At 43.1% G+C, this 13,149-nt stretch overlaps 1 protein-coding gene across 4 annotated transcripts in view; it reads left to right on the plus strand.

The window, feature by feature from the left end:
* ACTN2 (actinin alpha 2) overlaps positions 1-13,149 on the plus strand; it is a 65,100-nt gene that overhangs the window by 18,865 nt on the left and 33,086 nt on the right. For all 4 annotated transcript variants that reach the window (XM_028104515.2, XM_028104514.2, XM_028104516.2 and 1 more), the window contains exons 2-4: positions 7,281-7,395; positions 8,308-8,427; positions 9,172-9,258. In XM_028104515.2, coding sequence (XP_027960316.1) covers positions 7,281-7,395; positions 8,308-8,427; positions 9,172-9,258 — 322 coding nt within the window. The remainder of the gene's footprint in view (positions 1-7,280; positions 7,396-8,307; positions 8,428-9,171; positions 9,259-13,149) is intronic.

The following is a 13,149-nucleotide window of genomic DNA, read 5'->3' on the forward strand; positions in this document are numbered from 1 at the left end:
AAAGCAGGGACAAAATCTATTTACCGCTGTGGGCAAAAACTAATGCTTTGAACACCTTGTTCCTTGAGGAAGTTAAGATATGCTAATGATGGTCTTTGTTCTCTTAACAGTGGTGTGAGTACTTGGGGGAAATCAGGAAAAGATGAAGCCCTGGCATCTTTCTGGATTCGTGGATCCCAGACCTTCTCCTCTGCTTTTTCTGTCTGTATACTATAACAGTTGATGAAATGTGCTAAGCAACGGCATGTTTGTGCTTAGTTATCGGAGGTGGAATATCTCTTACGCCCTAGTAGCCTTAAGTCGTGACTGTAGGCTCTATTTTCTATGCAGTGGTCTTATTCCCTTTTAATTTAAACCCCAAAGCACCTCAGGTTTCTTTGAATTGCCATCACCGACTGCTGTGCTTTTGTGTTTCTGTCGCATCTGTATTTGGTTTTTTTCTTTTTTTAAAGATTTTATTTGAGAGCGAGAATGGGAGAGAGAGCATGAGAGGGGGGAGGGTCAGAGAGAGAAGCAGACTCCCCGCTGAGCAGGGAGCCCGATGTGGGACTCAATCCCGGGACTCCAGGGTCATGACCTGAGCCGAAGGCAGTCGCTTAACCGACTGAGCCACCCAGGTGCTCCGCATCTGTATTTGGGAAGTAGTTTGCATTCTTTCATTTACCATACGTCAGGGTCAGCTAGTTGAATTAGGTGCACAGCGCATTCCTTGGGGGGGAAGCAGCAAGTCACAGGAGAGAGGGGCTGACTCACCCACAATGGACTCGCAGTGGGTCACAGAGCCAGGAATCAGGTTTTAGGGCCACTGTGTTTCAGGGGGTGCTAAACTGAGCTGTCGCCTGCTGTGTTATCTAGCAGGGTCTTGGAGACTCAGTGGAGATTTGTGGGCAGGGAACAAAAGGGCTGTCCACCGTGTAGTCAGATGCCTGGTCACACAACTCATGAGAACATGAGGGCTCCAGATGGACTTCCAAGACATCTTACAATGGGTTGTAACACATGCAGGTTCCTTAGAATGGACGCTTTCATGCTGACACACTTCTCTGTCTTTGGTTGAATTTTTAACATGTCGTGTGAGTAGTTGAGAGGTGTACCTGGGCACTTGGCAACCTTGAAGGTTTGGAATCTTTTTCCAGATCAGATGATTTAGGCTGACCAGTCATCCCCATGAGTGGCTTCTGGGTCCAGAGAACTTCCTTAAAGGTTTTACAAGATGGTTACATGTCTGAATATTTAAACTTAAGGCCACGCTGCTATGGCCTCGTTGTATGGATCACCCAGTGCGCATCCTCACCTGGCCTGTGGACCGGGGTCTCTCAATTGAGGGGATTGTGAAGCTTTGTAGTGAACCAGAAAGTTCTGCTTCTGCCAGCCACGTGGGGCAGGAATTTCTGCCCTCTCTGTGCAGTGTCTCCTTCTTAAACCGTAAAGCTGAAATCACGTTTACTTCCGAGGAACAGCTCTGACCTCCTCTCCTGCCTTAATCGGAGAGTTTACAAATGGGGGCCGCTTTCTAGATGCCCCCCACCTCCTTACTTTTCAAATATTTTTTAAAAACCCAGGTAAGTGATTAGAAGGAATCTTGCCAGATTGGAAGTCTATGAGGTGGAAAATAACATACCCTTAAAGTGATTCTTGTAAATAGAAAAATACATGGAGCATTTTTAGAAAATGAACTTAAACCACAGAGTGGTTTCCACTAGTTGAATGTGTTCAGAACCAATGTGATGGGTAGTGTTGGCCGGCCACCTTTCATCGTTGTTCTCCTCCTGATAACCTTTTGAACTGTTTCATAGAGTTGATCGTAACAATTATTATCCCACCCCCCCTTTTTTTTCTGTAGCTGGGAAAGTGTCAGGACATGAAGGACAAATAATTGCATGGTGTCCGAGTCAGAAATAGAATCTGAGTTCTGAGCCACGACTGCAGGGTGGACCAGGCTCAGCCTCCCCATCTCCTGGGGCCTGCTCGTCCCAACCCACAGGATGCAGGCCAGGATCGGCAAGGCGAGCCTCCTGATGCCTTCACTCACTGAGGAAAGCAAACTGTAGGCAATCTCAAAATCACAGAACACTTTGACAGTGCCCCAAACCGTTTGGGACCTGACAGACGATGCTGTGTGATAATCGGTGGGCTTGAAAGCTGAGAGCTTCTTCAGACCTTCCTACCCCTGCCCCCCGCCCCGAGCGTCATACTGGGGGCTCTGTCCGAATGTCCCAGCCCTCAGCAGGCCTTGTCTCCTCCATTCAGAAAAGCCCCACAAGCTTTTCTGAGTACCCGTTTTGGGAAATGGGATCTGAAATTAGTATTTTATGTCATTATTATCAGAGGAAAAGCTAGTGTAAAAAGTATAGAGGAAATTTATAGTTGTTGTCTTGCCGGATCTTTGGTTTGAAGAAAACAGAATAGTAAGTTGAACGGATTGTCTTAGAGGAGACAGACCAGGCCTAGAACCTTATTGCTGAAAAGAATTAATAATTATCTGCTAGCATGAAATGAACTCGTGTTCAGACAACTGTGTCAGATGCAAGATTGATTTTTTTTTTTTTGGTCTTTATCTGGGTAATAATCTCTTCCAGGTAGAGATATGAACTCATGTTATGTAAATCATTTTGATTAAAAGACCTTTCTTCCCTTCTCTCTGTGGAAAAGTCTACAATGTAGGCTGTTATGTCTATAGGCTTAATTAACTTAAAAAGAAACCAAAAGCAAATGGGTATCATTTAGTAACACAGGCTTATCTCAACATGTCAGTAAAGATACGGTACTTTCTTTGCCATTATGCACGCTGTGCTGATTGTCATAGAATTTAACTTTGAGAAAGACAATAGGCTCATAGTTCTTGGGGACTAGGGACTTTGCCAGTAAGTTCTTCAGGAAAGAAGGAATGGCCTGACCTGCCAGTGAATGAGACTAACACTTCTTGCTAACGCTACTCATGGGAAACTCCTTCCACTGGTATTATTCTCAACCTCCATGTTTTGGGTGTTGAGGAACGTTTTCTGGGCCTCTAGATTGTGTTCAGGAATATAACAGAGGAGGGACTGAGGATAGTTGAGTATCCTTCAGACTTCCTGCATGAAAACATAATACTACGAGCCACGGAAACACAGCCTTAACCTCTGGGCCCTTCTCCTTTGCACCCTGTTGTGTGCAGGGATTTTGTGCCACAGCCAAGGTGGGCCTCTATGGGCCCGGAGACCAATCTGCACCCACAGGACCACCCATCCTGGCTGGTGCCTCCTGGGTTGCGATTCCTTACGTTTGGGGAAGAGATGCCGACATTTGTTCCTGTTGTCTGAGGAATATACATGTGGAGGCAGTGCCTTCCTCTGATTTTCCGTCTTTTCTCCGTGTGTCTTGAATACCCTTTCCCTTCGTTTTCTCGTGTGCTTCTTTGGAAGGTGTTAAGAACCACAGATAACAGCCTTTCTCTTCTGGAGATACAGATCTTCCTTAACTCACATTGGGGTTATATCTGGATAACCCCATGGTAAGTTAAAAATATCTCAAGTCAAAAATACATTCACCGCACCTGGGTGGCTAAGTCGGTTAAGCAACTGCCTTTGGCTCAGGTCATGATCCTGGAGTCCCGGGATCGAGTCCCGCATCAGGCTCCCTGCTCATCAGGGAGTCTGCTTCTCCCTCTGACCCCCTCCCCCCATGCTCTCTCTCTCTCTCTCTCTCGCTCAAATAAATAAATAAATCTAAAAAAAAACAACCCCCAAAACAAAAATACATTCACTACACAGAACCTACCGAACATCATAGCCCAGCCCAGCCGACCTTAACCATGCCCAGAACATTTACATTGGGCTACAGTTGGGCAGAAGCATCTAACACAAAGCCTACTTTATAATAAAAGTGTTGACTGTCTCGTGATTGAATACTGTACCCAAAGTGAACAACAGAAGGGCTGCGTCTGGGTGCAGAATGTTGGTAAGTGTGTGGGTTGGTGACCCTCGGGATCCCGTGGCTGCTTGGACCCTGCTGCCCCTGTCCAACCTCACAGGAGAGGCTTGTACCACACAGCGCTAGCCTGGGAAAAGATCCAAATTCAAAATTCCAAGGATGGTTTCTATAGGATGCGAATGGCTTTTGCACCCCTGTGAAGTCAGAGAATTGTTAAGTCCAACCATCGTAAGTCAGGAATGTCTGTAGCTGGGTCTGTGGTATCCCATCTCGGCTCTCTTTGTATGGCTCTGAAAGGGTTTTTTTATGTGCCTGTTTTTGAGCTGCAGAAAGCATTGGGTTTTATCCCTAGGTGCAAAGGAGCAGGGAATGAGCTGTTCTCCAGGAGAGAGGTAGAGGAAGCAGGAGAGGAGGTTGGAGGACCTCATGTGTGACTGAGCAGCTTCTGGGTTGAGCCAGGGCCTTTGGACACTGCAGCCTTTTTCCTCGGTGGGCTGTGTCTGGTTCATAGAGCACCAACCCTTTGCCCTTAAGAAAGGACATCTGGCTTGGTAGTCTGGTTTGACCCAAGGAGCCTGCCTCTAAACCCATGTGGACCTACCTCCCTGCCATGTTAGTCCTCCAAGATTTAGTTCCCATGGACTTTAAAGATGCACCTTGCTAGCAAGTAGCAAGACCAGCCACAAGGAAGCCTTCAGGTAAAATGTGTGGGGTTTAGCTCTTGCTCTTGTGCTTTGTCTCCTGCGTAATTAGGCTTTTCACAGAAACTCAAGATGATTGGAAATGCATAAGAACAGCCTCTATAGGCCACGGTAATTAAAACTGTAAATAGAATGAAAGTTAAACTTTCTAATAAAGCTTAAAATACTTTCCAGAGTGCACTGGACTCTTTGCAAAGCTGTTATCCCAGAGCTGTGGGGGGTCTTTTTCACATTTAAGTTGGTTAGTTACCACCTTTATTGGCTCTTAGGAGTGCTCATTAAAGGTAGGGACACTTCATTAGACCCAACTAAATAAACTGACCTTTTAGATTAAATTTGTTCTCTGGATTTGCCCAAAGGAATTATTACATATGGTAAATTACCTTTGTTGTGTGTATACCCATAAAAAGGTAGTATCAGACAGACTTCCCCAGTGTTTCATAGCGGGGTCAGGAAGCTTGCAGCTTTGGGGTTATTTCAGAAGTGTTTCTGACACTTTTATTATGAGGGGACTTGGGACTTAATGTAACGTGGTAAGAAGATAAGGTAATTTGCCGCAGCCGTAGTTGCTCGTTTTTAAGTCGCATCTAAATAAAGGCAACTCTATAAATATTTTATATCATTATATTTTTCTGTCAATTCCATTTTTAAAAATCACAACCTGTTGTGCCTTTCCCAAAAGGTTAGGTATATGACTAGTCTCAGTATTGTCAGTTAAAATAAAACAAAATAAAACCCAAACATGTTTAAAGTCGTTTTGCTTGTGGAAAACGGGGCCTAGAATGTGTTTTATTGAGAGGTAACTGCCTAGAAACAACCTCAATGTCCATCCACAGGGAGCTAGTTACATAAAGTATGGTGTATGCACTGCAGTGGAGTATTATGCGACCATAAAAAGGAATGATCTGTACTGATACGGAATGACCTCTAGGTTGTATTTTTTATATGGGGTAAAAAAAAAAAAAAAAAATCCAGGTGCAGAACAATGTCTATATTCTGATATGGGTTAAAGGACAAAAAGAGCGTGCGTCTGTGTACTTACATACGTATCAGAGATCCTTGAAGAGATAACATGCAAAACTGGATGTTAGGAACAGAACTAGGTACCTGGGAACAGGAAGACTTTTCATTTTATCCCCCTTTTTGTGGCCCTTGAATTTCGAGCCAGGGAAATGCATCGCCTATTCAAAAAGTCAACAGATAAAACTAATACTGAAATAAATAAATCATAGACTCTTCCTAACAATCTTAGCTTCATAGCCACCAGCCACCTGCAGCTTTTGAGCGCTTGAAAGGTGGCTTATGCAACTGAGGAACTAGAATTTTTTTAATTTCCTTTCATTTTAGTTAATTTACACTTAAATAGCCCCCCATGGCTAGTGGCTACCATAATTGATTGGGGGTAGATCTAGAGTATATGGTTTCGATTATCTCTTCTGTTTTGAGCTGACTGAAGTTTAGAGGTGTTTTAGGAGAAATAATTATTCCTTTAGGCTCTCAGGGTAAAATGAATTCTTGTAAGTCCAAGAAAATGCCTACGTTCTCTTTTTGCCCTTGAGCTTAATGCCATTGCATATTTGTTGAAATAAGTGACTGTTAGATTTGAAAATCTTTATTACCCAGGAAAATCATTTTTATGGAAACAGTATCTTCTTGTGGTCTTGCATGGAAGCTGTCTGTTTTTTAGGGATTCATTTTCTCTTCTGTAACACAGACCCTATTTGCGTGTCTCCCCACAGAGTAACGTGCTGGGCACTTTGTTCTTGAGCCCCACAGCTGTTGTGACACAAGGGGACAGTTTGCATTCTTAGCCAGCAGGTGCCAGAGCCCTTCTAAAATGGTTTTGGCAGGAAATAGTGCACAAGTGGAAACCAAGTTAAAAGTAGCTTGGAAAAATAAACAGAATGACTTTGGATGCCACTTACTACATAGTCCGTCTTTCCACTGAAGATTGTCTTCGTGATTTGTTAACATGGCTAGACTGTGAGCCCTTCCACGGCGGGGCTGTATCTAATTGTCTTTGAAATACAGGGTCCGGAGGAGGTCATTATTACTATTATTATTATCATTATTTTTAATCATTGCCTATACTGCAAATTTGTTTAATTAATTTAGTTACTAGCTTAACACTGTTGTGCATTCAGGGTAAACTAAGATGCAGGTAATTAGTGGTTTTGGGTCCCTCCTCTCTTTTCCTGTCTACGACACAACACCGCTCACCCTCTGCTCTGAAGTAAGACATTATGAGCATTATTTAAACATTATTTATTCATCCATTCTGCAAGCAAGCTTATTTTTGTTGCATGCAGGGAATAAGCACACTCTCATTTAGTCCATATCTCCTACAAAGTAGGAGGTTTTCAGAAGGTGAAGGCATAGGCGTGAATGTGGTACCTTTTTAAACCAAAGGCACAAATCCCTCAGGCTGGTATATCAAATAAATGATTTTTTCTGGAGGGGGGGTTCCAAAAGGGGAAGCTACTAAAATCTTACTTTAGGCCTCACGTCATTCTTTCCACCAAATTCTGCTTGCTCTAGAAGGCCCCAGGAGCTCCAGCCTCTTAGACTCCCCGGAGTGTGTAGGATGTCAAGTGTTGTCTGCATGGAGGGGGGAGTTGCCTGCTGATGGGGCTGTGCCAAGCAGTGCTCGGTCGGTTCTTGTTGCAGACCTTCACTGCCTGGTGTAATTCCCACCTAAGGAAAGCTGGTACCCAGATTGAGAACATCGAGGAAGACTTCAGGAATGGCCTCAAGCTCATGCTGCTTTTGGAAGTCATTTCAGGTTGGTGTTAGACATTACGTAGACGTCCTAACCCTCCCTGCGCATCCGTGCGTGAGCTCTAGTGATGCATCTATTTAGAGATAACTGCTTCGGAAGTTCCCTTTGACCCTGGCTGGGCCAGAACATGGCAGAGAATGCCTTTCCAAAGAGCACTCTGCCTGGAGTTTCTTTTCTGCTCTGAAAAAGGAGTAAATTCTGTTTAAAATTGACTTATTAAAATCATGTTTGCACCACCTGCCTTGAAACAAAATGAGAAAAGAAAAAATGACCTATGCAACTCCCCACCATGCTGCCCTGCCTGCTCTAAGCCCAGCCGAGTGCATCTCCCAGACATTGTCTTCCATGCAGAATGCCAGGATACATGTTGGCATAACTCTGAAAACATGAGCTCGGATCCCAGAAGGGTTATGTTTTGCCCTGAATTTCAGTTGGCTGGTTTAGGCTTTGGATGAGAGAAGGGATCACCCTTGAAGAAGTGTGACTGGGGGGACGATGGCAAGTCTGCCCTGCTCCATATATCTTCATGATCAGCTATCTGTGATGAGCCCTGGCAGCTCCTGCTGTAATTTGGACCAGGCTCTCCCAACTTCCTAATAGCTAGTCAGCAACTCCAAAGGCTCCCAGGATCCCAGCCAGCCTTCCTCTACACCCCTTTGTGAGTTGGCCTGTAGACCCACCTGGATTCTCCCAGCAGATCTGAAAAGCATATGGGTCCGTGCTGGTCCATCGGTCTTGAAAGTGTTTTTGGTTATGGTCTCTCCATACTGTGGTTTACAGACACCAGAGACCCGTCAGAAACGGTCACATAACTATTTCCATTTAAGGAAGCACGGACTCTGAATTTCGGCATCTCGATTCTGTGTCACGGGGTTACTTTCTCTGTGTCTACGCTGTTCTTTCTCCATCCGACAGGGGAAAGACTGCCCAAACCTGACCGAGGAAAAATGCGGTTCCACAAAATTGCTAATGTTAACAAGGCCTTGGATTACATAGCCAGCAAAGGCGTGAAACTGGTGTCCATCGGGGCTGAAGGTAAATAGGAATGACCCTGGCAGCTGCACTGACCTCCCAGTGGAGGGTGGGTGGGCCGACAACTGGGCGAATTCCTCCCACCACTTACGGTGCTTGCTTCATGTCAGGCTGTCTGCTAGGCTCTGGGGTACAGAGACGAGAAGTAGTACCAGGAAGGGCAGACCAGGCTCTAGGATGATTTGTAAAAAATAGAGTCAAATATAATGCTGTCTTCTTCAGCCTGATAATTGGGATGGGAAAGAGCTTAAGCTTCCCAGTGACTCTTAAGAAGAACTAATTAGTAGGAGGGAAGTGACCTCTTCATTCTCTGGGAGATTGGGAGCCCCGGTGAGTTTGGCAGGAGCTGAGATGACTCTGCTTCTTATTTTGTACAGCTGAGTGCTGTGACCTTGCCCCACCTGGGGAGCGCTGGAAGGCTCACGGTGCAGATGAGCCTGTGTTCTCTGAACTTGATTACTTAGCTTTGGGAACTCTTGGGTTGTTTTTGGTGATTATGCATTTGCAAGAAATGTGCTTATTATTAACTCAGAATTCATTTAAACCAGAGACATTTGGTTATGAATACTGTATAACTAGACACACTGCTACACTTATAAAAACATGAACTGGTCTTCCCATGTATATATATATTTTCCAGTAGCTCTGAAGTCAAAACTTAGGGGAAACGTACACGCTATAGGAAAAATTTATGCACTGGTTATGTTATCTTTACACGAATTTGTTGTTGTTTTTTCTTTCCTAAAGAAATTGTGGATGGCAACGTGAAGATGACGCTGGGTATGATCTGGACCATCATCCTTCGCTTTGCTATTCAGGATATTTCAGTTGAAGGTAAAAGACATGGTTGAAAATCTAATTGTATTAGGATACTTAGAGTAATTTGTAAATTGAATTTATAAAGTAGAATTTAAATAGGGCCTTGTAAAATTGAACAGTCATTTACATGATTTAATGAAAGATATGGGAGTTGGGTTTTCACAGGTTTTATATTTGTATGGGAAAGACCCCAGCAATACTGTTTCATTCATGGGGGTGGAATCATTTTGGAAAAGATGAGCACATGTTCAGAACAGAAGTCGCTTTTTAAAATGAGCATTTTTTGAGCTTTTAATTGCTTGTTATACTCATAGGTTCCCAACTCTTAACAGTTCTGTAGACTTGGTCTTGAAACATTTTTTTTTTTTTCAGGTGCAAAAAACCAATCAGTTGAAATCTGAGTTCATTCATTCATTCACCCTCCCTCCCTACCTTCCTTCTCTGTCTCTGTCTCTTTCTTTCTGTTAACAAAATCTCCATTGTTATTGTATCTTTTGGCCCCACAACTGTTCCGTTGCTATAATAGAATCCTAGTCCTTGGCACTGCCACTGAAGATGAAAATCTTTAGTCTTTTACGCCCACTGTACTCCTAAATATTTTGATGAATTCAGCACTGTTGAAAAGTGTCAAATTGACATTCTTAGAATTAGAACTTTGCAATACTATTTAGCCCTCGAATCACAAAATGTATAGCTGCAGAACATATTTGAAGGCGATATGAAATGTCCAACCAGTCAGCATCCTGTACCTTCGTCACCTAACAGGTAACCAGGTACCTGAACGGTGAGGGGTGGGGGCGTTGCTTTTATTTCTGCCCAGGACGGAGTGCCCTTCGATGCAGGTCTTTGTAGGTGATGGTAGCTACTAATCAACCAACAAACATTAAAAACCAATAATTTACCTACTCTTGTGAAGGATGGCATGAAGCCTACAGTTTTTACCCTTAAGGAATTTCTGACCCACTTAGATTATTTCCTTCTGGCCCCATTTGTGTCATCTAAAAATCCAAGGAAGATAGGATGATATTAAAATCTCAATAATTCAGGCTCAGAAATGACAGTCAGTTTGAATTAATAAACAGTCTGAATTTGAAAACTTTCATGCAATGTGCTTTTATTAAAGTATTCATTTCATTCTAGTGAAAATAACAAGATGCTTCTTAAAAGTTCTTGCTTTATTACAAAAGAGTAATTTGTAATAATTCTACCAATTTTATATACTTCCAAATTTAAATGTTTAAACAGTTGAGCCCCCCCTTAAAGAACAAATACTATTTTTAAAAAAATCTTGTTCACATGATTATGCGCATTTGCTAGACTAGTGAATCATTTTCCCACAAATATTACAGAGGTTGTTGCAGGGTTTTTCTGATTAGTTACAAATTTCAAATTAGTGATAATATTAATTTAGAACTTCTATTTGAAGTGTAGCTATGAGTGGTATTATCCATTATTCATTTCCCTAAAGTGATTATTAATGTGCCCCAAATAAGATAATAAAATCACAATATTTTGTGAAATATCACAATAAAAAGATGTATTAATCTGCTTTTCAAAAGACTAAGAAATTAAACATTCAAAAGTGGGAATTTGATTAGCAAAGTCCCTAGATGTCTTCCAAGTTGATGTCTTTTAGGAGGTAGTTGGCTGACATATTTTTTTTTTTTTTAATTATTGTTTTACTTTTTTGGAGTCATTTCTTAACAACCTCACTGAATTTCTGGAGGTCTGTAGAAAGATCATTATTTTAATGATGTGTAGTAGCATGTGCAAAAAGACATTGTTATTATGATTGAATTCTTTGAGAAGCCAGTCTCCTTCCAGAGGATGATGGATTTCTTCCAGGAAATAAAATGAGAGATTAAATACACCTACTAATGAGGGCGGTCCCCGATGTACATGGATGGAGTCCCTTGGTGCATCCTATGGTGTTTTGTGATGTAATGAAAAATGGCAGTACCTCTTTATAATGTGCTTTTCACACCACGATTTTGTGTGTGTCAAAAGGCCATTTTCAGATTTAAGCTATCCTGGCAGGGAGTGGGGTATACCACGCCAGGGACCTAATAAGCCTGGGTAGGAAAACCTAACAATGGGCTTGGGGTGGGAGAGATTCCTTTTTGATTAGGATAGCCAATGAAATAAGGAGAAAACTTTGACATTCATCGCCTCAGAGTATTCAGACATATCCAGACAAATTAGGTGAAACTGCGTGAGTGGCAAATTTAAACTTCAGTAGCAGTTACAAGATTGTATTGATCTGCTTTAGCTCTGTTTGCCTTTCTAGCCTAAATTTCATTTAAACTTTATAAAATACAGTGTGTTATTTCCTCCTTTTTCCTATTGGTTACATTGGTCGACCCCAAAGGCAGGCAGTATGGAGTTCATTTTTCAACATTTTTACCAGTTAATATTTGAATAAAGTCTTAGAACTTTCTGTTGTTTTTCCTAATAAGATTTTCTAGAGGAGAAACATGAATAGGAGTCGTTCAAATGATTCTGTAGCACATGAAAAATTTTGGGAGTGTGTTTATTTCAACTGGGTTATGGGTCACAGGAAAGTGTGAACTAGAACGGACAATTTAGATAAATAATTACGGAATGCTTTTTACAGAGAAAAAAAAAATCAGCTTTAAGTCCTTACGAAAATGGAAGGCCAGGGGCCAATGTTAGTCAAGAGTCCACGTGTTTATAGGGGTTTTCTAAATTGTTAGCCCTTAACTACAGGCAGAATCCTAGATTTTGGGAGTGGTTTTGAGGAGCTGTTTGGATGCATGTAACTTGGGGTCTTCCAAGAAGCCAGTGCCAGGTGGATATTAGACACTGTCTTAGTCGGCTTGGGCTATAACAAAATACCATAGACTGAGTGGCCCGACCAACAGAAATTAATTTTCTCATGGTTCTAGAGGCCAGAAGTCCACAAGATCAGGGTGCCAGCATGGTCTGTTTCTGCTAAGGACCTTCCTGTTGGTTTGTAGATGGCCGCCTTCTTGGTCCGTCCTGCAGGGCAGAGGGGGTTGAAGAATGCTCTTCTCAGAAGGGCTCTAATCCCATCAAGGGACCCCCACCCTCATGACCTCATCTAACCCTAATTCCCTCCCAAAGCCTCCATCTCTTAAATAAGGTCAGGGCTTTAACACAGGAATTTGGTGGGGGTGGGGAATACGAACATTTAGTCCAGGTCAGACATACCAGAGATTTATTGGAAGAAATGCCTATGAAGAACCGAAAATGGCCGAGAGAGAACCTTCAGGCCAGTGCTCCTTGGCCAACACTTGTACGGGAGAAGGAAAGGGAGGGCTGCGGGGAGAAGCGTCTGATGGGGAGCCCTTCAGCCTGGGCCACTCTGGGGAGCCGCACATATGCAGGAAGGGCCCAGCTCCAGGGCCCCTCCCTCCCTCAGGCGTGGGCTGGAGCAGCTCGAGGAGGTATGGCCTCCGGGGAATGCAGGGCTGGATTCAGAGTGTAGCAGCTGGGACCTCCGTGGCCTGCCCTGCTCTACCCCGGGGGCCTATTGTTGTTTCTACTTGATCAAAACTCAAGTGGCCAAACCTGAAACGTATTAATGAAAGCATTTCAGTATTATAAAAATCACCGGGTAAGGGAATAAATCTGAGACACAGCGGCCACTGTGATTCCATTGACCTAAGACTATAAGAGAATCAAACGACAGGTTAGTGAGGTCATAAACTAGTGAGGAGTAGTAGTTTTTTTTTTTTTTAAGATTTATTTATTTATTTATTTGAGAGAAAGAATGAGAGAGAGAGAGAGAGAGAGCACAGGAGAGGGGGGAGGGTCAGAGGGAGAAGCAGACTCCCGGCCGAGCAGGGAGCCCGATGCGGGACTCGATCCCGGGACTCTGGGGATCATGACCCGAGCCGAAGGCAGTCGCTTAACCAACTGAGC

Source organism: Eumetopias jubatus, unplaced genomic scaffold (genome assembly GCF_037043125.1).
Source record: "Eumetopias jubatus isolate StellerSeaLion01/CBP00866 unplaced genomic scaffold, mEumJub1_p1.0 scaffold_17, whole genome shotgun sequence".
NCBI lineage: Eukaryota > Metazoa > Chordata > Mammalia > Carnivora > Otariidae > Eumetopias > Eumetopias jubatus.